This window comes from Musa acuminata, chromosome BXJ3-3 (assembly GCF_036884655.1).
Source record: "Musa acuminata AAA Group cultivar baxijiao chromosome BXJ3-3, Cavendish_Baxijiao_AAA, whole genome shotgun sequence".
Taxonomy (NCBI): Eukaryota; Viridiplantae; Streptophyta; class Magnoliopsida; order Zingiberales; family Musaceae; genus Musa; species Musa acuminata.
Window position 1 is genome coordinate 6,244,638 of NC_088351.1, and position 27,607 is coordinate 6,272,244.

General features: G+C 36.5%; 1 protein-coding gene across 1 annotated transcript; it reads left to right on the forward strand.

Moving 5' to 3' along the window:
- The first annotated feature begins 2,074 nt into the window (after positions 1 to 2,074).
- On the forward strand, positions 2,075 to 26,758 carry LOC103977684 (protein transport protein SEC31 homolog B). Its single transcript, XM_009393265.3, has 22 exons — positions 2,075 to 2,578; positions 2,819 to 2,873; positions 2,974 to 3,096; positions 6,446 to 6,542; positions 6,649 to 6,685; positions 6,788 to 6,893; positions 7,197 to 7,254; positions 11,240 to 11,337; positions 11,470 to 11,589; positions 14,897 to 14,942; positions 17,540 to 17,661; positions 17,733 to 17,860; positions 17,949 to 18,456; positions 18,603 to 18,695; positions 19,724 to 19,909; positions 19,980 to 20,190; positions 22,486 to 22,601; positions 22,733 to 22,936; positions 23,893 to 24,018; positions 24,096 to 24,381; positions 25,317 to 25,555; positions 26,331 to 26,758. Exons 1-22 carry the CDS (start codon positions 2,259 to 2,261, stop codon positions 26,421 to 26,423), a joined length of 3,372 nt encoding a protein of 1,123 aa, XP_009391540.2. The 5' UTR covers positions 2,075 to 2,258; the 3' UTR covers positions 26,424 to 26,758.
- The last annotated feature ends 849 nt before the right edge of the window (positions 26,759 to 27,607 follow it).

Genomic DNA, 27,607 nt, shown 5'->3' on the forward strand with positions numbered 1-27,607 from the left:
CAAATGCGACGAGGCATTAGGAAGCTATAGTGCAATCGGTAATTTTCATAAAAAAAATATACAGCAACAACCAAAAACATCATTATCTCAACAAAATAAGAAAGATAAACGAATGACAATGAGAGGTATTAGAGAAAAATAAATATATAAAATAAAAAATCTAAAAGTTATAGCATCATCCGAGAAAACCCCAAAAGATGGGCCTTTTTAAGGGAATTATTTTTTTCGTTATATATTATATATTAAAATATTTTTTAATATATATGAACATTTAAATTTTTTCAAAGTTCAAAATTATTAATAGATATGAACTTCTAAGAAGAAAGATGTATGTAGTTTATGATCGATATATGTAGTTTTCATGAGGTCGACCACACATGCCAAGAGTCTCATTGAATAAACATTTTAAATGAGGAGGTGGTATTCTCACCGTCCTGACCCGGAAAGTGAAATAGGATGATATTATGCCAACCTCACCTATGGAGAAAATGTTGGGATGAATGCAATTTCATAGTCCTCATCAGTACTATTTGTATTTATATTACAGGATGGATTATATGATGTTAGACATTTTGTGGTGACAATAATCGTAGCAGACGCATAAAAAATATCAATATTATTCATACACAAATTTGAAAAGTTATTGTAGTCGTACGACAATAAATTAAAATTAATGGATGATAATAGTATATTTTGGTTTTAATATTACGATATGATTTTTAGAAACGAGTCAAATAAAATTGTTAACACCGAAGTAAAAAAATAATAAAATTGAATTCAAAACGATCTTACCGTACGAAACTGATTAGTTCATAAGATTAATTATTTAATGAGAAAGTTTTAGTTAGTTTAACTGACAAAGATTTTGATGATTTATTATATTTTTTTTTGTTCAAATCATATATTTATTATTTATTTTTAATTTAAAAAAAAAATATTACATAATTTAGCAATTATTATTTTATGTGTTATAAAATTAATAAATAATAATGCCGAATTTGATCATCAATTTAACCCGACAAAATTAACATGATTTTATCCAATTTTAGAGTACAATTACATTGATTTACCATTTATTTGTTTATTAAAAAAATTAACATTACATAATTTAGTAGTTATTAATTTTATATTATAAAAAAAATAAATGATAATATCAAATTTGATCATCAATTCAACTCGACAAAATTGACATGATTTTATCCATTGTAGAGTGTTATTACATTCAGAAAAAAAAAAAAATCATTGAATATAAATTCTTTCAAAAAAAATTTATATCTCACATCTTTTATTCTATTTCAAATCTTTCTGTAAAAGATTATAAGGGGTGTCTCTCGGATGCGAAGAAGCCGGTTGGCTTGAGAGCATCCATGGGCCTCTCGGATTGCATCCATGAGCGGTATCGTCTTATGCAATGTCATCAACAAGATTCAGTTTTTACTATGATCTCGGTTTGGTCTCTTCATGATTCTGTTTTTACTATGATCTGACATTTTTCTAGCATATTTTTTTTTTATTTTCTTTTTGATGAATTCTGAAGGTTGTTGCTGCTCAATCAGTTGGCATTGCCTCGGACATCCAACCTTTCCTTGCCTATCAGTCTTTCGAGAACATTCGCGACTTCCTAGTTGTCATCAAGGAGCTCAAGCTGCCAAGCTTTGAAGCTTCAGATCTTGAAAGTGTTACTGACCATAATTATGTATATAAAATACCTTCATTTGTTCTATTTATTTTCCTTGTATAACGATATTAAATTTCATATGTATTTTTTTTATGTTCCTTTGCTCTTGATTACTAACACTCATGCATGATAGAATGTTAGATTACGACAAAGGATACTACCGACGACGAAGGAAGAAACACAACAGCGAAAGCAAGATGAAAACAATTGCATCGACTCGTGAGTACAAATAAATTTAATTTATGTATTAAATGTGATAAGTTGAAATTATCATATTTAGGATGAATTCAGATAAATTGTAAAAATTAAAATAGTTTTAGGTAAAAACCCATAAATCGTTTAAGGGTATATGGTCTTATTTCCAACATTTAGGAGGAGGACGGTCTATAGAAGCTCCAACAATAAAGCGAGACTTGATCCCTCTCGTCGCCCACGTCACTCCTTTCCATAACAGAAGGCGAGACACAGAAGAAACGCTTCGGATCTGCGATCCAGGCTTAGGGTTCCTCCCCCCCCCGCCTTCCTTCGTTTATTCTCCTCGATCGAGGAAAGATCTAGGGCTCCTTCCCTCGAGATCCCCATGGCTTGCATCAAGAGCGCCGCGCGATCGGCGCTCGTCGCCTTCGCGCCCGATGCGCCGTACCTCGCCGCAGGAACCATGGCCGGTGCGGTCGACCTCTCCTTCAGCTCCAGCGCCACCCTCGAGATCTTCAAGCTCGATTTCCAGTCAGACGCGCACGAGCTCCCCGTCGCCGGCGCCTGCCCCAGCGCCGAGCGCTTCAATCGCCTCTCCTGGGGGAAGCCGCCGGGATCCGCCTCCGAGGAATACGCCCTGGGTCTCGTCGCCGGCGGCCTTGGCGATGGCAGCATTGGTGTCTGGAATCCCCACAAGTTGATCAGGTGTTTTTGCTTGTTTGTTTGTTTTTTTGCTTCTTTTGTTCGGTACAATTTTCTCTAGATTTCAGAAACTCCGGATCTTACTGGAGATCTTAAATTTTGTCATTAAATTGCTGGTATTTGAATGTTGGCTGAATTGGATTTTGTTTCCATGATCTTACATGTAAGAGTGGATCAATCGCACTAGACCAAAAATTTTCATGGACTTTCGAATGGTATGGTTAATCTGTATTTTATTTGCAGTTCGGAGGATCAAAATGGTGCTTTTGTAGCGAAGCTTGAGAATCACGTGGGGCCGGTAATTATCTATCCTTCATGTTTTTGGATTCTTCAAGTTGCTGATCTACTCCTGTTGTTCCATGTTGATGAATTTGGCGGACTGTGTTTGATTATGCCAGGTCCGTGGTTTGGAGTTCAGCTCACTCTCATCAAATCTACTTGCTTCTGGGGCTGACGAAGGGGAGCTTTGCATCTGGGATCTGGCAAAGCCTTCTGAACCAAGTCATTTCCCATCTCTTAGGGTACGCATGTCTCTGAATACTTTTGGTGGGAATGAGTGGTGCTTACTAAATGCACATCCAATAAGTGGATAATTGCTAATGTATATTTATCGTAATATTCAATTTTTTAGTAATATTATGGGTTTATAAGTTTCTGAGGCTCGTTACCTATGGCTTCACTTCATGTTGGAGGATCTTTCCCTCAGTAGAGATAAAATGGTTGTGCATATGGCTAAACAATTTCTCAGTACCTTTTTTGCCCATCATTTAGCTGAATTATATCTTGAGATAGGTAAGTATAACATACTTGTGTTAAAGTTGTGTATAGTACTACAGGTAAGACATGTCATGGTGTCATTACAACATATGCATATTGTGTTAGAAAAGCTCTCTCTCTCTCTCTCTCTCTCTCTCTCTCTCTCTCTCTCTCTCTCTCTCTCTCTCTCTCTCTCTCTCTCGTGTGAAGAATCAGGTGGTCTACTGTAAACATAATTTTAAAACCCAATTGTTTCTTTTTCTTCTTTTCTTTATTATGTGCAGAATTGTTCACAAGTGCTAGATGCTATGAGGAACCAAGGTTATTTATTACCCAAGGCGTTAGGCACACGAGTAAAGCAAGATATTTACCTTATAAAAAATAAGTGAAGAGAGAAGAGAGGGTGGCAATAAAGCACCCACAAACAAGGGAGAGAAGAGGATAGGAGACTCATCGGACAGAGTGATAAGATGTCATTGGCGAAGGATAATGTTTGGATGGAGGAGTGGTAGTTTGGATCGCTTGGACCAACTTAGGTGAGCACTTGTTACGAGAACACCTCAATTGAGGTACTTGTCTAGATGGCCACCTAGTTGTAGGTGCCTTGCTCAAAGCCCATCGAACCCTTTAGGCCTTCCTCACCGCACTCGACCATGTAAGCAAGTGCCCAAGTGTCTTTTGACATCCTTGGTTGCATGATAAGAAAAGAGCACATTTCATAGTTTGGGTTGCTTGGACCAACTTAGGTGAGCACTTGCTACAAGAACACCCTAATTGAGGTGCTTGTCTAGGTAGCATCCTAGTTGAAGGTGCCTTGCTCAAAGGCCATTGAGCCCTTTAGGCCTTTGTCACCTCATCCAACCACATAAACAAGTGCCCAAGGATCTTTCGACATCATTGATTACATGATAAGAAAAGAGTCCACATTTCATAGTTTTATATTATTGCATCTCACTTTGATATGCAAGGAAGAGAGAGCTTCCTGTGATTTCTAGGAAATTTCTAGTGAAGGTACTTATGCTGATATGACTAATATGTTTGTGTCAATTCTGGTTTTTCTTTTTAACAAAATATAAATATTTCTGGCTCGCTATTATAATACATTATATACGGTGCAGTGTCTTCAGATGTTTGCAACCACAAATATTGTGAAAACTTATTTTCACACTTACTATTAAAATATTTTCTAGCTAAATGTGCTTTGGTTAAATTTGCTAGTATATTTTGATTCCAAAGACAAGTGATACTTGAATTAACTAAATTCATTGTCTTAAGCAAGGTTTGAAATTTCGTACCGTACCGGAGTTTCGACGATCTCTCGGTACGGTACGGAACGGTATACCGCTCGGTATACCGAGCGGTATACCGAGTGATATATGTATATATATATATTATATATATATATATTTTAATGGCCGACGTCGCATCGCCTCGGCGACGTCGCTTTTTCCTTCCCCACACGGGGCGACGTCGCCGAGGCGACGTTTATTTAAATTATATATATATATATATATATATATATATATAGCGACGTCGCCGAAAAAGGCGACGTCGTGTCGCCTCGGCGACGTCTCCGAAAAAGGCGACGTCGCCGAAAAAGGCGACGTCGTGTCGCCTCGGCGACGTCGCCGAAAAGGCGCTGCGTTACCGCCCGTTACCGAATGGTACCGGGCGGTAACGGTCGAAATTTCGACCGTTACCGCCCGATATTACCCGTAACGGCCGATACGGGATATTTTTGCGTGTACCGCCCGGTAGGGGGCGGTCCGCGTACCGGTCGCCTCTCGGACCGGTACGTACCGCCCGTACCGGGCGGTACGATTCGGTAAGTAAAACCTTGGTCTTAAGTAGGAGAAAAAAAATAAGTGTCTACAACAATGATTACAGTTTAATTACCAGATCGTTGCAGTCCATGATCGGACCTATATGGTTCTGGTTTGTTCCTATGTACTGCCTGTTAGTACGTGGAACATACTGTGATATCATTGGGGGAGAGAGACGAGGAAGAACGAGGAGGAAGAGAAGGAAGAAAGAAGAAAGAGGAAGAAGAAGGAAGATGAGGAGGATGAGGAGGAAGAGGGAGAGGAAGTGGTGGAGGAGAAAGAGGAGAGGAGGAGGCATACTAGCGGCGGGTGCACAGGCAACAGCGACCAGTGGGCAGCAAGAGGTGATGGGTGAAACCTGCTCTCCATTACTTGTGGGAATTCACATCCCGGTCAATCCCTAGTTAAAAGAAGTAAAATATTCTATAAATGTATATACAGGATTGAACGAGGCAGCCAGCTTTAGGGACAAAACTAATTGAGCCAGCTTTGATCTGATGAACATGGAAACATTCTGAAGGTGTTTTTCTACAAAATTCAGACAGATGACACAATATGAGATTACTTAAACCACCTTAAGTTTAGAAGCCTTCTCTATAGAACCTATTGAATTTAGGCAAATCAAATAGAAAACTAATGCTGGTTACAAATTCTTATGTCCATGGAAAATGGTTGGGAATGAGACATTCTTGACCACTATGATTTTTTTAAGATATTATTTTAATTCATTGAAAAGGTTTTATCTGTTTACACCAAAAACTGTTTGGCTAGAAGGATGATCTTGTTCCAAGCATGTGACTGAAAATTATAATTTATGTTTCCAATGCATTCTTTTTTCTTCATAGTTCTCTTCCACTAAATTAATGGTATTCAACTGTTGTTAGCAGTTAGCACTAACTTGATCTTACATTCACTGCCATGAATCATTTTGAATACATAACTACTGGAATCTATATAAAAATTGACATGTCATGTTAGAAATGGATTTTTTTTTATTAGAGGAGCTCTTATTTAAGTTATCATATTTCACATTGTAAAATGTATCTTCTTTCTGCTGCCTCGTCATCTGGACACATGATTTTTTGTGTCTGCCACATCTCACTATACTTGTGCAACTTTGTTGCCATGTTGACTACTTTTTGATTCCTAAATAAAACTATATTTGATACATTATTATGAAGTATTAAGGACCTATATTATATCTTCAATTTTGTGGATTCTACTTTAAGCTGATTTAGATTAATACAAATTTACATTTTCTTTATCTGAGTGATATATTATTTTTTAACAGAGTGTTGGCTCTGGAGCTCAGACTGAAGTTTCCTTTGTTTCATGGAACCCCAAGTTTCAGCATATATTAGCATCCACATCTGTTAATGGAATGACAGGTGCATAAAGAATTTTTTTTTTTTTTACATTCTTATTAGGTTACCCGTCATTTAGGCATATTAAGTAGTTCAGAATTGCTTATCATCTGACTTTTCATAATTCCAGTTGTTTGGGATCTGAGGCAACAGAAACCTATTACAAGGCAAGTTTTTTGTCCACAATGTAGATATATCCATGAGATTTCACTAAATCCATCATAAAGTCTGAAGAGAATACGATTAAAAAATCTTCTATTTTTAAACAGTTTTGCAGATGTAAATAGAAGGAGGTGCTCTGTCTTGCAATGGAACCCTGATGTTTCTACACAGTTGATCATTGCTTCAGATGATGATAGTTCACCTGCTCTCAGAGTAATGTGCCATGTGCCATGTTTTCTATGATTGATGATCATGTTCATTTTCAGATATTATTTTATCTAATTTTTAGTTTTGAATCCTGATTTGGTGAACCTGAAATAATACAATTTATTTTGGAATGATCAACTGTTTTCGGTTTAAACTAGAGATTTTGATTTTTTTTTTTGTTTATGTGAGAACCATTATCTCAAATGTAATTAATGAAACATGGCAGAAAGATTATATGCCTGATCCAAAAGGCCTTGCCTAGGTTTCGTATATTTTAATTTTATTATCTTTTGCTATATCAAATAACAGGTTTGGGATGTGAGGAAAACAATATCTCCATTACGAGAGTTCGTGGGGCACACGAAAGGTTGTATTACCTACCTTTTTTTAGCCTGCCATGTATTCTTTTGATTATTTTTATACCTCATACAATATTACATTTTGTTAGCCCATTAGACTAGTTTTTAATTGCAAACTCACTTATTTGTAACCACTGATATATGTGATCAATAATTCAATACTGGGGTGAATCCTCCCAAAATTTCATTATAAATTGGTTGGAGCATATTAGCAACTTTTAGTTTTTAGTGCTAAAGATCCTTAAATTAACATAGAGATTAGACAATTGATGCCATTTATGAATATGTCTATCCACAAGTAAATTTCATTGTGGTGTAATATCAATAAGCAATAACTAGAGGATAGCTTATGTGCAACTTGTAAATTATTTTTTTTTAATTTTTAATTTTTACTTAATAGCTTAAGCAATAGCTAGAGAAATAATGAATTTAAAAATTTATATATCAATGTGTACAATTTTTGGTAGGACATTGGTAGTCTGAAACACTTAGCTAATTGAATTGATTATGTTGTGAATCCAAATATTTAATTAAAAGTTTTTTGACTCACCATGGATGAAGGCGAGTTTCATGAATGTTTGGAAACAGATATTCTGTTTTGACAGTAACTTTCTGTAATTGAATTGGTTTTGCAACTTATTATGTAGTAGTACAGGCTATGTTAAACCATTCATTATTCTTAGGATTAGATAGAGAACATAATTGTTGCTTGTGTTTAACTAGGTTTTGAGTTGCTCTTTATGGCAGCATTTAGCAGGTTCATTTAATTTGAGAGTTGAACAACAACTTCTGTGTTAAATGAAGCACAAGTGAAGATTTTCTCGGAGTTCATAGGTTTGGGTTTCTATTCTCTGCGTTGCAAATACACCCTGAAGTTTAGAAAACTAGAGAATGCAATGACAAGATGGAGCCATTGTATATCCAGTGCTTGATTGAATAACTTTGAGAATTGAGTAAAAGAATCGGTTATGGGACAAATTTATGTTCCCCTTGTTCATTCATGGGGTGTTGATATTTTAATTGTCTTGGAAAAATAATGGAGTGTAACTGGAGTGAGAGGGTTTAAGTTGTTTGGGATAGGATTTTTAATTTCATACCGTACTGACCGCTACCGGGCAGCATCAGATTTTTGGCCCTGTATCGGGCGATACGGGGCTGTACTGAGCGTTACGGTTGAAATTTTGACCGTTATTGACCTATACCGAGCAGCAACGGCCGAAACCGACCATTACCGATTGATAACGGTCGAAACCGACCATTTCCGATTGATAACGGTCTTCAGACGGTCAATTTAACTGTTGGAGGCATCCTAAAGGGTTTTAAAACCTTTCCTTCTCCCTCTTTTAATCTATTTCACTCACACACTCTCTTAAAAACTCTTAAACTTTCTCGAACTCATTTTTACTCACAATCTCTCTCTTATTCTCATATTCTCACTCTCTTAAACTTAACAAATTAACGATTTGTGGATTGAATTAAATTTAGGAGGCTAATTTGAGAGGATTAATAGGAAAAACTTTTTAATCAAGCGATATGTATTCTCTTTTTATATTTTTATTGATTTATGAGATGATTAAACCTATTCTATGTGATGTATGACTTAATGTTTAATATGTTATTTGATATGCTTTTGATGGTCGAATAGTGTTTATTAGGGAGTCATTAAGGTCTTTAATATTGTGATTAGTGTGTTTAATATTGATTTATTCGAAATTAGACACTTAATAGGTCAAATGTTTATATTTCATGCATATTAATTATCAGATCATATATTTGTGATGGTATAGTAGGTTTAATTAGGTTTTAATAAAGTTTTTTAATGTTACAATTAGTGATTTTATTGATAATTTAATCAAAATTTGATTGATATTGGGTCAATTCAATTTCTTTAATACCTATTAGGGTGTTTGATTAATTTCTTTAATACCTATTAGTAAGGTTCGTAATTTCGGACCGTACCAACATGTCAAGCAAAGCTCGATACGGTATGGTATGAGCGTATCGAGCGGTACGCTAGGGCATACTGCTCGGTACACATATACAATATAAAAATTAATATATATAAATATAAAAATAAAAAAGAAGGTATACATTGCCTCGGCGATGTCGCCTCCTTTTCTTCTCCTCGTTGCATTATACGAGGAGAAGAACGCGGCCTTCTCCTCATCTGCGGCGTTCAACGAAGACATCGAAGGTCGCATACGTCTCCGACCTTCGACAAAGAACGCGACGAAGAAGAAGTCGAGCCGTTGCCTCTTCGTTACCTCCTGGATCAGGATCGTCGAGGGAGGGCGGTGTCAGATCGGGAAGCATTGATGTTCTCTCGATTCTCCCTATTCTTTGAGCACCTTCTCCCTCTCCTCCCTCGACGCTTCTTCCCTCGCCATAGCTAGGCTGATACCGTCAGGTAGTGGGTGGCGACGGTCAAAATCAATCGTCACCGACCTATTTCGGGCGGTAACAGTCGAAATATCGATTGTTACCGCCCAGTACAACCTCGTATTATCTGATATGGGGCTAGATCAATGGTACTGCCCGATACAAACGGTATTGCCCGATACGATCGGTATCATTCGGTATTGTAATCCTTGCCTATTAGGGTGTTTGATATTGGGTTAATTCAATTTGATGGTTGGTGTTACTGGTATATGCCTACTATAACATGCGGCTAAGGTTGCGGTGTGCCCGAAAAAGATACGTGGCACTATTATGACCTAATTTACATTAGTTTTACTAAAACTATTCTAAATGTATATTTATTTCTAACTTAAAAACCCTATCCTAACTTCTTTTTTTTAATTTTTCAGATATTTCCAGTGAGTTTTATGCGTATTTTAGGCATAACGCTCAGAAGTATGGTACAAGATTAAAAACCTTGGTTTGGGATGCCTGGATATGTTTTAGGATCAAAATCAAGTTTGCTAGAACAGTTTTGGTGGTGTTGAGCATTTATATATAGCCATGTCACTATTCATGCATCGGGTTTAAACTGTGTGGCCTAATCCAACCCAGAGGCTTTGATTTTGAATCCAGAGATGGAGGTCGGGCATCTATGTTTTTGGGTTGTTCCAACTAGCCTTATTTGTGAGTTTATGGACATGTATGATAGCTAATTAATAAAACCTGTGGATAAAAAACACAAAGGGTGGAGATTGTGAATGTAGCTTAATTTTATACACAAGGTTTTACATTTCTGCAGGAAAGAGTTTTAGTATGTTTCTGACATGATTTAGCTCTGTACAATATGGTTGGAACCAAGGAGTTATATATCAATTGAAGTTATATGTACAAACTGGTATCAATACATCTGGCCAACTACCAGTATCGAAACATATAGATTGATACAAGTATATGACCATATGGGACTGTTTACTTCTAGTTTCTATTATTTTATTGAGTATGCCTTGGTACAATTGGTATATCCCCCATTATACTAGTAGTATACCAGTTCGATAGTTTAACCAAAACTTAGATAATATCGACGTGTACTGTTTTCCATTATAATGCATGCCATAATAGATTGATGCAAGTATATATTACTGTTACATTTATTTTTTATTTACTTATTTTATTTAATATATTCCTTATTTTTAATTTTTTTGTGGCATTTTTGTTGTTGTTGTATTCAATGTACCTAGTGCTACAATTGGTATATTGCTCATTATACCAGTACTATGCCAGTTTAATTGTTTGCCAAACATTAGATAGTATTGACATTTATTATTTTCCATTATGATGCATGCCATAGGCCTGCATTACTTTATAATAATACTAAAAAAACCTAAAACTATGCAGTGTGCTCTCCTTTTCTTTCCTTTTTTTTTTCACATGTCCCAGAGTACAAGTCTACATCACTTTTATGCTCTCCTTTAGTGATTCAAGCCATTGGCAATTTGTATTTTTCCTCTGTTTTTTATATCTTAACTGACATATGAAAAGTTCCCTGAATATCAGTCTTGTTTTCTCTTTCATTGACTTTCTTGTGTTAATCAGGTGTAATTGCTATGTCATGGTGTCCTTATGACAGTTCACTTTTGCTTACCTGTGCCAAAGATAATAGAACAATTTGCTGGGATACAACTTCTGGGGAGGTAAGCAAGCAACCAATTCCTCAATAATTTAACTAATAGACACCCCATGCATGATAGATTTACTGTTCATCAACTTTTAATATTATCTTCTATCTTTCTTTTCTTTTTTAATTTTATTTTGTTGTTCTGCAGATAATAAGTGAATTGCCAGCCAGCACCAACTGGAACTTTGACATTCATTGGTATCCTAAAATCCCAGGAGTCATATCAGCATCTTCCTTTGATGTCAAAGTAGGAATATACAATATAGAGGTAAAAACACGCAACACATTCCGATTTTATTTCAGGGTTATCATCGTTGCATACAGTCCCCTGTCTGTCAGGAAATGTATAAATTTTTGTAAGCTTCATTTCTGTTGTAATGATGATTACCTTCATTTGGAAGGAAGTCATATTAAACAAAAAAAAAAGTCTTACAAGATAGAATTTATCAATGATGTATGGATCACAAAAGTCATATGCGCCTTTTGTTTTAATAACTTGTGTTTAAGAACAGTGATTGCAAAAGGCGCTCGGGCGCTCGCCTAGGCGCTCGGGCGAGGCGAGGCGAGGCCCGAGCGCCTCGCTAATGTGCCAGGCGGCGCGCTTCAAACAGGCGCCGCCTAGGCGCTCGCCCGAGCCCAGGCGCTGGGCGCTTCGGGCGAGCGCCTGGGTAAACCAAGGCGACCGAACCAGAATTTTAGGTCTGGTTCGGCCCTGGTTCGGTTGTTAGTTGGTTCAATCGAACCAACTAAACCGATATAGCCCCAACCCTAACCCTAACCCTAACCCAACACTAACCTGCTGTCGCTGTCGCTCTCGATCCCGATCGCGATCTCGTCGCTCGCTGCCGCTGCTCCCGCTACCGCTGCTCGCGCCTCCTGCGAGCCCTCCCGCTGCTCGCGCCTCCCGCGAGCCCACCCGGTTCTCGCGTCTCCTGCGAGCCCTCCCGCGAGCCTTCCCGCTGCTCGCGCCTCCCTCGAGCCCTCCCGCTGCTCGCGCCTCCCGCGAGCCCTCTCGCCTCCTGTGAGCCCTCCCGTGAGCCTTCCCGCTGCTCGCGCCTCCCTCGAGGCCTCCCGCTGCTCGCGCCTTCCGCTCCCTTTCCCTTTCCCGCTGCCGCTGCTACTGCCGCTGTCGCCGTTGCTGCTGCTGCCGCCGCTCGCTGCTGCTGCCGTCGCTGTCGCTCGCCGCTGCTGCCGCCGCCGTCGCTCGCCGCTGCTTCCTCGTTTCTCCATCAGGCTCAGTATACTCTTAATATTAAGTTTATTGAATTTTGAAATGATTAATTTTCTGTTAATAGATTAATAATATATTATTTTGATTTTAATGTTGTTAATTTTTATTTATTTAAAATTATTAATTATATTATATATTTTTATATTTTAGCGCCTCGCTTCGCTCGGGCGAGCGCCTGGGCGAGCGCCTAGCGCCTCGGGCGTTTGTGGACCTTGGCGCCTAGCGCTTTTTAAATCACTGTTTAAGAAATGGTTGTTTGTGGATATCACAGCTTTGTATGTTTTCCCATTGGTTAGTTCAAGAGAGCAAATGCCTCATTTGAGACGGTGATAGAGTTGTAACTTAGCTAAATTGCTCATAAGATTGATCCTCTTGACGTAGCTTGATTCGGATAAAAAGGTTTGAATCTAGTTTTATTCATTTGGTCAGGTTGAGTCATTATGAGTAGTTCTGGTCGTTACTGTTGAGTTATGCTTCATAAGTATTGTAGGGTTTTTTAATATTTGTTGCTTTGTTTTGGTAATTTATTTGTTTATTTTTTAGTAGGAGATGAAACAGTTAGTTAATTCTGTAAGTTGGTTTAAATCAGTGCTTTAAGTTTAGTTGACTTTGGATTTGGTTTAGGGATCTTCATAACTCCATTTTTTGTGCCCACGACTTTTGTTCAACTTGAGTCATTAAAAGATTCAAAATATCCCAAGAAGGTGTGGTGCTGAAGGGAATAAAATAGGAGCTGCAGCCTTTTTTATTTTCTTGCATCGGAAGATATCAAGAAAGTTTCGACTACTCTTTATGTTGAAACAAACTGTAGGTAGAATTGATTAGGAAAGTTATGCTGTTTTTTCTTATCACGGTCATTTATGAATCCTTTTGGTACTAGAAAAGGTCTTTTAGTTGGTAGACCATTTCAGATATTTTATCTATTGTGTTACTTCCTGCTTCTACCTTTTATATTTTCTGTAACCATCCTCATGTTCCCCATGTATCATTCTGGATCCTTTTGTGTAGTTCCTATTTATGCCTTTTAGTTGGTCCTTTTCCCATCATGCTGATGAAGGGTAGGCTGTCATATAAGCCTTCTAAGTCAGTTTTAGATTTGATCTGCCTGTAGAGCATTAACTGGCTATTTCAGTGCTGACAGCCAGAATTTAATTCCTGTTTGTACATTGAGGATTCTTTGATTTGGAAATTCATAGGTCCAACAGATTGTATCTGTGGTAGTTGATTTTCGGAAATAGTCATGGTGTCTGCTGTGGTTTATTTTCAGCAAATAAAGTTAAAGCAAAAAATTCTTTTGATAGAAGATTCTTTTGATGTTACAGAAAAAATTGAAGAGAAAAAAGAGAAATAATAGAGAAAGGAGAGGAATAGGAGACAAGGCCAGTGGTCAACAGAAAGAGATATATCTATCTTAAATACCCAGCTACTTAAAAAGGATGAACACCTTTTATATGACATCATTGTTCCTAGGGTTCTTGTCTCATTCCAACTCTTAGAAAAAACAAAGCAGTTGTAAAAAGAAAATCTCCTTTTGTTCAACTTATTAGCTTTGTTTGCATACAGTTTGAAATTGATTCAGTACTCTTACGAAGGACTCCTTCATAATCTACAATCAGTTCAAAACATATTGAATCTGGAGTATTTAATACTGTAGCAAAATTGCACAAGTATAGCTCGAACAGGAACAGAAATAAAAAAACTCTATCTATTTTATCTGTGATGGATATGATAGGTCTTATGGATTAGATGGTCAACACACATTTCAGTATCATATTGGTCTAGCCAACAACCAATATTAGTACTGGACTGAGATTTCCATTCTTGATTCCTTTTATAAATTTTATCTATCATGGTGTGAAACTTTTGGTTATGTATTTTATAATCTGGTAAACAATGAGAAAGATTTGCTATGGTCAAAAGTTCACATGAGAACAAAGTTATGATTGCCACATGGGATAATTCTCTCTCATATTCTTCAACTATGCCAGTTAGGAGCTAGGACATATTTCTACATATAGAAAATTTTCTTACAAATAGAAATTCAGAATGTGAGCAATAACGAAATACAATATTGGCAAATTTAGCTATATGTTCCTATGTATAACACCTTTTTTGTTATCCCTTCATGTGACAATGGGAAAACGTTAATGCATTAGTCTCTAGATAATGTGTTGGTAAAGATACGGTTTTTAGCTTCATGTTATACGTTTAGTTTTTCATGGATGAAAGCCATGTCTATTATTTAAGGTGTTTGCAGTTTGTGACTATAGTCAGAGAAATATCCTTGGCTAGCTTTTTGTATTTGTTGAGTTTAGAATTATAAATAAAATCAATCTTGTTGCAGGCTTGCAGTAGGTATGCAGCTGTAGAGGGTGAATTTGGCGTTCCTGGTATGTAGCCTTGCCAACCAATGCAGTGCTTTTTTCTGCTCTTTATATGTAGCCTTGCCAACCATTCGGCACATTATTTATATGAGGATTTCAAAAGATAGCTAATGAATGCACACTGGTAGTTGCACTTGAAAAATTTTTCCCATACAATTGTTAATTGTTTGATTTGCTGGTTTGGTCCAAAGTAGAGTGAGTAAATGATGCACTCTAGGGTTTGAGTCCATGCCATGTTTGTGTCTTGCTATTTTTAAAGTTCGAGTCTAATAGAATTTAAATTATGGTTTTTTTTCCTGTGACATTTGGATGGGTTTTTGTCCTTTAGTTGCTATGTTAGGCAGTAATTGGTGCCATTTTTCAAGGTAGATTTAATGTTTTTAACCTGGCTTTGGAATATGATTATACAATGTGAAATAATGTCGGGTAACACACACAATTGTGAAGAAAGCTCATTGTTTTGAGTTTCTCTAATGGATTTAGAGTTGGAATTTTATTTTACTTTTTTTCTTAATTTTGATGGTTCATATATCTATAGAAAGTTTAATAGCATCCAAGGGAAATTATTCTCCACGCACTATTTTAACCTGACTTTGATCTCTGACTTGTGTGTGATGTTGATTCAATTTCTGGAGCCTTCCCAAAGGCCAAACAATTAAACTCAAAGCACTACCTTTTTAAAATAGGAATTGGTTAATAAAATATTCTGTTTTCAAATGGGTCAGTTAATTTAGAAAATCTTCAATGGCTTTTTTATGGACTGTTCTAAATATTAGCATTCAGGTTCAGACTTGTTTTTATGTGTACTCTAACAGATTTGGGAGTCTTCTTGATAGCTTTATAAATAGGGGAAGTCATACATCTGAATTAACGTGTATCTTTTTATGATTTATGAATAATATTTGACCTGCCAGCTTGTTTCACTTTTTATCATGTGTTGAAGCCTTTTTCAAGCATATGTGGGCTTGGGGCCATGTTGGATCATGTTAACAAGTGCCATAAGAGAGGAAGTGGGGGGCTGCAACCCTTTATGAAGGATCATGATTTCCTGAGTAATAAGGAGTTACACAACACACAACAACGTACATTGCTAGTTTGTTTATTTGGGGTGTCTGTAAAAGGATTAGTTGGGGTCATTAAATTGGCAGCCATTTTAACCAGCATTGACTTATTAAAGTTGGTCGCAGTCGATCTCTGGATCTTGACCAATAAACCTTGTGAAATTAGAACTTTCAGGTGTAGGTAATCTGACCAAGACCGAAATTTGTTGAAGCTTTTCTGGCAGTTTTAGGATGGTTGGAGCCTTCTGTTAGCACATCATTGGCCAAACTAAGAACTGTTGTACCATCCGAAATGGTACGAAACAGATGGTCATACTGATTTAGGCATGGACTGGTATGTGGATCACCCCATTTTGGGCAGTCCGAACAAAAATAATAAACCTAAAATAGCGATGGGGCCCATCCAACTCAATGTAAAAAAAATAAAAAAAATAAAATAGCAACTGTGGCTTGTGAACGCGAGCCCTCTTCTCATGATGCTACTGCCATCTACTCGTTTGCAAGCCCTCTTTTCGTGATGCAGCTGTCGTTGCCACTGCTTCGTGACGCTGCTGCCATCTTCTTGCAACGCCACTGCCAATTTCTGTCACTGCTGTTGCTGTTCGACATCGTCGTTGTTGTCGATTTCTATCTCCCTAGGTACACCCCCACCTCTTCTTCGTTCTCTTTCCTCTGCTACTACCTCTTCTTCCTTCTTCCTCCTCTTCCACTGCCTCTCCTTCGTTCCTCCTCTTCCTCCACCCGCTCTTCCTCTTCTCCTTTTTCTTCCTCTCTGAAATGTTGGTATGTACCAGTGTATTGACATATGGTACACTGCAACTGACCGGTATGCACTAGTCTGACCATATCATCATAACAGGTCTGATATCCGAAATGGTGATCCTTGGGCCAATCAGTTTGAACTAGTTGCAACTTCATTGTTGTTTTTCTCTGTCATATGGTTTCCTTAAAGTTTCAATTGATTCTGAAAATGTGCCAAATGAACAAGATCAATGTGGTTTTTGAAACCAATTCAAACTGAGAAAACAGAAAATTAACTTTTAAAGCATCTCTTTAGAACTAATAGCACATGTATTGAGTTTTTTTTGTTCAAGATTTGGAAGCCATAAAAGTATGGTGCATGTTGATTCTCTATATTAGAAACAGATACTTTAGTATCTTAAATGAATTAAAAGTAGTTACTGGTATTTGTTCCTGTCTATAATGAAGGCCTACCTTTTAGCAGTCCTGTAAGTTAACAGTACTCATTTCTGTAATCAAAATCATGCCATCAGACCCATTTTATGATTTGTTGATTAGCATAATTTCTTGTGCAATATGATCCATGAGCAATCCTTTTGTGCACATCCAGTCAGATCAAGTGATAGATTAGTTTGAATTTTGAAAGAGATGATGATCAGCCTTTCCTGTTGGCCCCCTAAAGAATGATCTTGTGACACTTGTTAGCTTCTTGGCAATCCTTTCTTTCTTCTTGTTGATTTATGCAAAGATGTCTATGATGAATATTTTTCCTGGCTTCACAATTATGTCTGCTCTTTTCAGTACGTTTGAGAGCTCCAAAGTGGTTAAAATGTCCAACTGGTGTATCATTTGGTTTTGGAGGGAAGCTTATATCATTTAAGACTAGCCAAACGTCGCCAGGTGTTCCACCATCTGCTTCAGAGGTAAACTTAATAATTATGTCATCAAGTATTTTCTTGATGCTTTCTAATTGAATTTTCTCCTTTTATTTCAGGTATATGTGTATAACTTAGTTACTGAGCATAGTTTGGTGAGCCGCTCCACTGAATTTGAAGCTGCAATACAAAATGGGGAAAAAGCCTCGCTTCGTGCTTTGTGTGAAAAGAAGTTGCATGATTCTATGTGTGTCATCTGTATATACGAGTTGGGTTCATGGGTTATTTACATGCTACATATTGTTTAATTTTTTTGTTTTTACTCTTTCTAACAGATTGGAAGATGATAAAGAAACATGGAACTTCTTGAAAATTATGTTCGAGGAAGAGGGAACAGCCAGGACTAAGTTGCTTAGTCATCTCGGTTTCAGTATACCAGATGAGAGTACTGATATTACCTATGATGATCTTGGGAAACAATTAGAGAATACTCTCGGTCGTGATAACAATTTATTGGTTGAAGGTGAAGCCATTGACAATGGAGAGGAGTTCTTTAACAATCCTCAGATTGTTGAGGATAGTTTGGCCAATGAAGACAGTAGTGTTCCTAATGGGAAAGAGGTTCAGGGAGAACCAGAAGAACCTATGGGGACTCACGGTGCTTCATTTGATGATACCATTCAACGTGCTTTGGTTGTTGGAGACTATAAGGGAGCAGTGTTACAATGCATTACTGCAAACAGAATGGCTGATGCATTAGTAATTGCACATGCAGGTGGTCCCTCACTTTGGGAAAGTACACGCGATCAATATCTTCGGAATAGTCTCACACCCTATCTAAAGGTATTTGTTTTCTATGTAAGCATTTTCTGCATGTGTCACAAAGGCATTTGTGCTTTATTGTTTGATTTAGTTTGAAATGTTTAGGGACATATATTGGCAGAATCTGCCTGAGGTTAGTAGTCTAAATTTAGTGTCATTCATTTCAGGTTGTATCTGCGATGGTGAATAATGATCTCATGAACCTGATTAATACCAGACCTCTGAATTCATGGAAGGAGACACTTGCTCTTCTTTGCACTGTAAGCTCTATGTTATGACAAACTAACTTTTCTGTTATTTTTTATTCGCTTTTATTTTTCCTGTTTTCTATTGATTTAATTTTAGTTGCCTCCTTTAAGACTAAGTTATTCTTCTTTTAGTTGTATGACATATTTATATCTTTCACTCTATCCTGCTCTATTTAACATAAAGGAATTTTTATGATCAAGTTGTTCTTTGATGAGGTGTTTCATCTCCATAAGAAAACTAGTAGCTTTTACAGCCGTTGCTCCTTGTTTTTAGTACTTTGAAAACATTAATACTAAATTCATGGCTTTTTACCAAGGACAGACTGGTTGAAATAAGATATACTACCAATCCAGCAGAAAGTTCAAATGATTTGAAAAGAAGTGAATATGTGTGTTGAATCACTCTTTCTAGCTAGGCAGCACATTTTTCTATGTAAAAGTTAGGGCTCGGCTATCTGACTTGAAGAATAGCATAAACCTTGAATTTAATTTAGATTCAAAATTGGAGTTTTAGATGAACATTAGCATTATATAGGCATAGGCTGTATGGTGCTCTGTTTCGTTGTTGAGTTCACTGGCAGGTTTTCAAAGGTTAATATGCTTTGAAAAAATTGTAGTGGCAGTGCTGATTTTGTGAAAACAGATATACAACCTGATACTTGATAATTGATTTTGTGCTTTCTGTTTTTATTTTGTTCTACATCAGAGTTTATTTCTGTCGACGAGGAAATGTAATTGTGTCCCTAAATGCTTTCATTGTGTAATTCTGAATGTGTTGCATGAAATTTTACTCAGAAAATAAAGTATTGCAATAATTTAAAATGAAATGAAATTCTGAATTTTTATCTCCTTTTTTATTGTCTTCGTTATATGTATGCATACAAAAATATAAATTGTTAAGGGGTTGAGAATTGCTTAATTCTTAGCATTCTGTTCATCACCTGACAACCTGGCTCTGCATCTATCATTTATATGAACCCTTCTATGTTCGTTGCTATCACAGCAGCTGCTGATTGGATGCCAACATTTTTTTGTGACAGTTTGCACAGAAAGAGGAATGGACTGTTCTGTGTGACAATCTAGCTTCAAGACTTGTGACTGTGGGGAACATGCTTGCTGCAACTCTCTGCTATATCTGTGCTGGAAATATTGACAGAACCGTGGAGATTTGGTCACATAGCCTAAAGCCTGATTGTGAAGGAAGGACTTATGTAGATCTTCTTCAGGTAACTTCATTAAGTGTAAAGCTTAATTGTTACTAAAAACCAGCAGTTTAATGATTCTTTTCCCTTGTAGGATTTAATGGAAAAGACTATAGTCCTCACCCTTGCAACCGGGCATAAACGGTTTAGTGCTTCTTTGTCTAAACTTGTGGAGAACTATGCTGAATTACTGGCTAACCAGGGTCTTCTCACTACTGCAATGGAGTATTTAAAACTATTGGGATCAGAAGAATCCTCACATGAGCTTGCTATATTGAGAGATCGAATTTCTCTCTCTGCTGAAGGTAAAAGATTTCGTATATATAATGTGAATATCTTGGATAATGTATAACTTGCCTTGGTGATGATTATGAATAATAGGCTTTTGACAATTATGCTTATCTTTAGACAACAACAAAGTCACTGTATCTTACTAATAGGGTAATCAACTTTTCTGCGGGATTAATCATTTCCCCTTACACCATTTAAGCTGTTTTCATTGGATAAAATTGGCAGACTTCAATTTAATTCTTTCAACCTTTCTGGTATCCATATGATATTGAAGACTCTGAATTCTTTCAACCTTTCTGGTATGTACCAGTTTTTGAAAAAAATGCTGAAAAATGGTCAGAAATTCACAAAAAAATCTTTTTTAGATTTCTTATCCTGATTTTATTATATTTAATTAAGAATAGTGTGTATATGAGACAAATAAATGCATAAAGGCTGTGATTAACTCTAAACTTTTCAAATTTAGGCTTAAATGTAAGACAGTAGACATAATTGGAATTAACAAAAGAGAATCACCTGAATCATGTTTAATCTTTTTGTTAATATGCATTGACATGCCTCTAATTATATGAAATGATAAAAGAAATATAGAAAAAGCTAAATACCTTCAAATTGGAAAGAAATTCCATTCGATCCTGCATTTGAATCCCTCTTTTATCCAAATCAATACCTTGATTACTACTAGGAAGAGTGAGAATGAAATAGTGAATGAGAAAGTGAAAAGTGGGGGGAAGGAGGGGATTAGAGCCTCTAAAAAACCCCGATAGTTAATTGACCATCGGGGTCAAACTTGATCCGATTTGGGTTGATATCCGTAAAATTCCGATCGATACCAACCCATGACGAACAATATAGCATCGATTGATACATCACCCGTACTAGCCAATACATCACCCGTCGTTACTTGACCCTCTTCGTGTGTACTGCCCGAAATGGGTTGGTCCACGTACTGGTTAGTCGGTAGACCAGTATGTACCGCCTGTTTCATACCGCTTCCGACAGTACATCAAACATTGAGTATATTTTAATTAAAAATATTTATTCTCTTTCTATGTTTTAGTTATCATTTGACATAATTGGATGCTTATTATTTTATAATTATGAATAATTGAGAGTGATTAGTGTATTCCGATTTAGATTAGGCTTAAATAAGTCCATTATCTACTTTTAGGCCAAAATTAAGCCCAGTTCCTATTCATTTTTGACTCATTTACACTTTATTATTTTTGAAATAGAATAAAAAATCTTTAAATTAGGATTAAAAACCCTAAAAAAGGTTTTTTATGATTTTTGGCCATTTTCTGGCTTTTTTCTTGAAATTTGGTACAACCAGCGTACCAACATACAGTACCCTGGTACCAACTGGTGTGTACTAGGCCACCCAGGACCTACCACCAGTCTACACAAGATGGCGGTCCTTGGTAACACCAATATCATTAGTTTATTTCTTCTTCAGTAGCTTGATTATTTTACTGGTGCCAACCTAATTTTTGTGACTTGCGAGATGTTAACTGGTGGCAATCTAATTGTTGTGACTTGCAAGATGCTTTTGCTGGCACTGGAATATTTGCTTGCACTTAGCTGGAGGCATATATGGTGCCTGATTATATTATTTGCCTGTGTTGAGCCAAATGCACACTGTTAACAAGCTATTAATCTGACACATGAGTTATGTTGATGCCTTCTCTGGATAATTCTGTGATTTGCTTTCACCAAATTAAATGTGTGGTCATCTTCCCAACCTCTAAAGCTCTCTCTACCAAATTTCTTCAACATGGCACCTCTTCCTCTAGTGTATGATACAGCTTGAGATTATGGGCTCTTGTTGCCCTCTCCTATGTTGTCCTCTGCTGCCTACCTACTTTCTCTATTCTTATATTCTACAACCCTGTTGCCTTTAGCCTTATTTTATGCTTCTACTTTAAATCTGGTAAGTGCTGTAGCACAGTATGCATGTTATTATTAAAATCTCTAGAATGGAATTTTGGTATGTATTGGCATAATTATTACTCGCTAAAAGTTTAGCCAAATAAAGACTTCCTTATTTTAAAATCTAGCCTATTGTTTACTTCTTAACTTGTTAGTCTGGTGAGGTAAAGTAGAACTTTCATTGTTGGGCATTGTGCATTTGAGATCTGTTTTTCTTTTCTCTCAGCCTGTTCTTATAAAACTTGCCTACGTTCAACTCTGGCACTTCTTCTCTCTTCTGTTTTTCCCATTCAGGTGGCATGGAGTGGTCTAAGTATTATCTAGTTCTGCAATATTACACTCTATAATCTGACAGTGTCATTGTTAACATTCTTTGTCAGAAAGGGAAGCACCCAAAAATCTGTGTTATGAAAGTACTACATCACAAGCTAACTCTGGGTATGGTGCAGATCATACTGGTTTTGGCACTATAGACCAGTCACAGAATTATTATCAGGTTTTCTTCTGTAATTTCTTGTTAAATTGTTGATTATTTCCTTTTGTTATTATACTACATATCGTTGAGTGGATTCGGCTGTTGTCCCGCAAATAATTTTTTTGCTTTTGGTGTTCAAAACTTTGATTTAGGATAAGAGCCTACCCCAACCACATCACAGTGTTGCTGGTAATCCACATGCTGAAGGCTATCACCAATCTCCTGGTTCTGCTTATGGAGGATACCAACCTGTGCTACAGAAACAACAGTTCCATGATTTTAGTAATCCCATGCCATTTCAACCAGCACAGCCAGGTCAAATGTTTATCCCATCACAGACAAGCCATGTTCCAGAGGTACTTGTTGAATGTATAGGTTGTAGCCAATGGTGGTTGCTTGTTACATTCTTTCTTTGATTCTTTGTTATTGAACTGTACCAATTGTTAACATATGCTGTTTTATTGATGTTAGAATTAGGTCTTTTTCTTTTTGCATCCCTGCATCAAGTTTGCTCTTTCAATCCAATTTTCTTACTAATGCACTTCTAGTTGCTGCTTAGTGTAGTTGCACCATTGTACTTGGTCAGAAATAGCCTTGCCAAGCAAATTCTGTAAGAAAGTTACACATATTTGTATATATATATATATATATATATCTGTATCATTGTAGATTATTCAATTTTACAAATGCTAACTACCTTGATTTTTTTTCACATCTCACCTTTTCATATCTTCTTCTGGCAGCTAAGCTTTAATGTCTAATCTGATATCTAATATATGAGCTAAGACTTCCTACAGCTTCACATGTTCGAAGTCAGTTGCTGTTTGGTTCTTGTAGAATGGTCATAGGACATTTCTATACCTTGCAGGATTCTGTAGAGAACAAAATTGAATAATCTACAATGATACAGATTTGTTCTTTTTTTCTAAGGGGTAATCTGATAAGGAGTAACAAATACAACTTTTCTAAAGCCTTATGCTTTGTAATATAAGTTTTTATGTTTAAATTGTTTCTTTTCCCTGAGTGTATTGTTAAGGGAGTTTTGACACTGAACTAGATACTATGGACAGTTTTACAAGTTTCTATTGAATGCCTTCATTCACATATGGCCTCAAAAAGCTGATTCAACTTATTTGGTATATAGTGGTTTGTTTAAGTTCATAGTTACTTTAGTTGGTAGTTTTGGAGGATCTTTCATTATCTTCCACATTTTGTCTCTATTGCTTGTGTAGTAGTACTTTCTTCAACATCCTGAGAATTATTTTCTGCTTTTATCCATAAATCCATATATGATATTTTTGTTTGACAACAGCAAAATTTCAATCCACCTGCTGCTGCGGCACAGCCAACAATAAAACCATTTGTTCCTACAACTCCTGCAGCCCTTAGAAATGTGGAACACTATCAGCAACCCAGCTTGGGTTCTCAGCTATATCCGGTCTGCATATTCTTAGCCATTCACCAACTATGTTGGTCATATTTATGTATATCCTAACTGAAACTCTTATTCGCTAGGGAGTCGCCAATTCTGTCTATCAACCTGGACCTCCAATTCCTGCTTCACATGGTGTTGGTGCATCTCAACCAGCAGCTGGCACTGGACACAGATTTTCACAACCTGCTGGACCTGTTTCTGCACCAAGGGGTTTCATGCCGGTTCCCAATTCAAATTTTACTCAGATGCCTGGTATGAGTCCTGCACAACCTTCAAGCCCGACAAAACCACCTCAACCACAGTCTGTGACTGTTCCATCAGCCCCTCCACCCACCGTACAAACAGTTGACACGTCAAATGTGCCTGGTAATACTTTTCTCTGAATGAAGTAAAATATTATTTATTTCATTATCTTTTGCATTCACAAACAATGGTTTGAAAGAAGTATCTGTAGCATTTGGATCTTAACCTCTCTGCAGTTAAGTAATTTTGTAATCTTTTATCTATATAGTTTGGCCTGTCAAAACATGAAAATTTATATTTTTGTTCATAAGCCAAATGCACACTGCTAACATGCTATTAATCTGGCACATGAGTCATGTTGATGCCTTCTCTGGATAATTCTGTGATTTGCTTTCACCAAATTAAATGTGTGGTCATCTTCCCAACCTCTAAAGAACTCTGATCCAAATTTCTTCAACATGGCACCTCTTCCTCTAGTGTGTATGAGACAGCTTGAGATTATGTGCTCTTGTTGCCCTCTCCTATGCCGTCCTCTGCCTTTATGGCATTTGTGGCATTGATTTCTTAGTATTAACAATCTATGACATTTGTGGATCATTAAGAATGCCTTATGTTGCTTTTCTTGCCTTACAAGATTATTTTGATAGTTATGACCATTTTGATGCGAGCATATTATTGCTAGCCTTTATGTTCTGAAGTTCAATGAGAGGTGAGAAAATTGATAAGTTAACAAGGTTTTCTGCATAATTTCTTGGTTGCTTCTTAATTGAGTTTTATACTGTCTTTGAGTTCTCTTAGTTGCTTTATAATGGTTATCAATCCTCCAGTGTCTTCAAGTGACTGTTTGGGTCAGTATTACTTCCTAGCGGATAGTAGTTAATATTTATGATATCTAAGGTTCTTGATCTTTATTTGTGCTCTTCACAAAGTGCATATGTTCTTATAATTCATGTATCAATGCCCACCACCTTTCATAGGTAATGATAGATTATAACTTTATGAATTGCACAATTTAGATTCTTCTAAGGTATGTTTTTCTTTTCTGTGTGCTCTTGCAGCTGAGTTGAAGCCTGTTATTGCCACTTTGACGAGACTTTATGATGAGACTTCAGCAGCTCTTGGAGGACCTCATGCAAATCCATCTAAAAAACGGGAAATTGAGGATAACTCCAGGAGAATTGGATCTTTGTTTGGAAAACTTAATGGTGGGGACATATCACCTGATGCTGCTGCTAAGCTTGTTCAGCTTTGCCAGGCTTTGGATGCTGGGGATTTTGCTGGTGCATTACATATCCAGGTAGGGTGCTAGAATAGTATTACTGCTAGTGAGTGTGAACCATCTTCATCCATACTCTAAAAGCACATGAGCTTTATTGAAGAAGTTATATATCTGTGTGGATTGTGCCTTCTTTCTCTGCTTTAGTTTCTTCCTTTGTTATTTTGCATTTATATCTGGAAACGTACTGCCCCTGTTGTTTATGGCAATCATGAAGCTTCCTTAAAGCAAGAGACAATTTATTTAAAATTATATAGTCTTAAGTTTACCTCTTTTGTTTGCGAGATTGCTACTCCGATATTGCTTGTTAACTTCCAAAATTATTTTCTAGTTAGACATGCTTGATTTGTTGGTTATACAATTCTGCTGCTTCAAAAAATTTTACTAACCCACTTGACCAACATCTTCTTACCATCTCCACTTGAGTATATGTTGATAGTTATGTTTAAGCATGTACATCCTATCCTGCCAGTGTGGTGTTTGAAGAGTATAAAATAACCTTACCCAAGCAGAGGTTATTTTCCTGATTTGAAACTTGATCATCCGGGTTACAAATGAGCAACCTTACTATGGCACCAATGTGTGTACTTTAATTAGTGAACCCTATGATATAATTAGCAACATATGTCATATTTTGGTGCTGTTGCCTCTTTGTTTCTCAGACAAGTCTATCATGCTAAACTTGCTATTTGTGTTGTTTGATCCTATCTTTGACAATCTACAGTGCCCAACTAAAGCCATCTCTTTGCAGAAAGGTCAGTTTTTTGGTGCTTGACAATTTGTTTCATGGTATCAGGTGGAGTTGACAACAAGGTACTGGGATGAGTGCAACTTCTGGCTTGCTCCATTAAAGCGAATGATCAAGACAAGGCAGAGCATTAGATTCTAAGGGACCTGATGCGGCATTCTCTCTCTTGGGCCAGTCAGTATACACATTGATTTTTCTGATTCATCAAAACGCTGTCACCTGTTTTTTTGTAATTATTAGCATCATTTGTGGATCAATAACCTATCGAGTTTTCTCATTCAGTGGAGCAGCATTCCAGGTCACCCTTCCATAAAAGACCAGATATTTTCTTACATTTAGGTTTCATGATTGTTCTCGAGTTCGTCCTATGGTGATGTTTTCTTATTCTTGCAACATTTGTCTTATGGTTTATAATAGTTTGGACGCTGCAATTGTAGTTTTCTCATATTCTAAATTAGGGTGCTGAGTTTTTTTTATTGTTGGTTCTAATACTGGTCGGTTAGATATATATACTTTACTGATATTTACTTTGATCAAAATCGTTTACTCGATATTTGTTATTAGTGACATTTCATGTAATAAAATCTTATAAAAATGTTGACGTCATTAAATCATGGTAGACGAAGAAGTCTGTTTTTTGTCCATAATGTTGATTAATTTAATGATTCTATTTATCGTTATTTACTTTTTTTTGTTAATTTCATTATTAAATGCCATTATTATCACACATGCCATGCTAATTTCATCTAGTGTCATGACTATCACTAAATGTCACCGAATTGTTCCTAAGAAAAATTATGTTGATAGATAATTATGTGCTTTAATATTATGTTCCTTTGGTTTTAGTCTCCTTGACTAAGCTTTATTATTAACTCGTTACAAAAACAAAAAAAACTTCATTACAAAATCTAGTCCCTAAAAACACTTTGCAAAAACAAAGCCTGTCTTGTCTTTATTCCACTCGGTTTACTAACGTTGCATAAACAAAGCCTGCCTTTTATCGATTTCATTCGGTTTCCTAACAATTAATAAACAAAGCCTATTTTTTGTCAATTACGTAATATTGCATAAACAAAGAAGCCTTTTTTTTTTTTTTTTCTCAATTCGATTTGGATCACTATCATTTGCATAAACTAGAAAATTCATCTTTAATTGCTCCTAAACCATGTGACTTTTCACCACAAGTCAACGAATATGAAATTATTATAATGACTCAGTTTGCATTTTATTATCGAGTCAACTTTGTACCACTAAGATTCAGACACATATGCTTCCTTGTCTATCCAAATCATCAAATAATCAAATCAATTGATGATGGAGATACC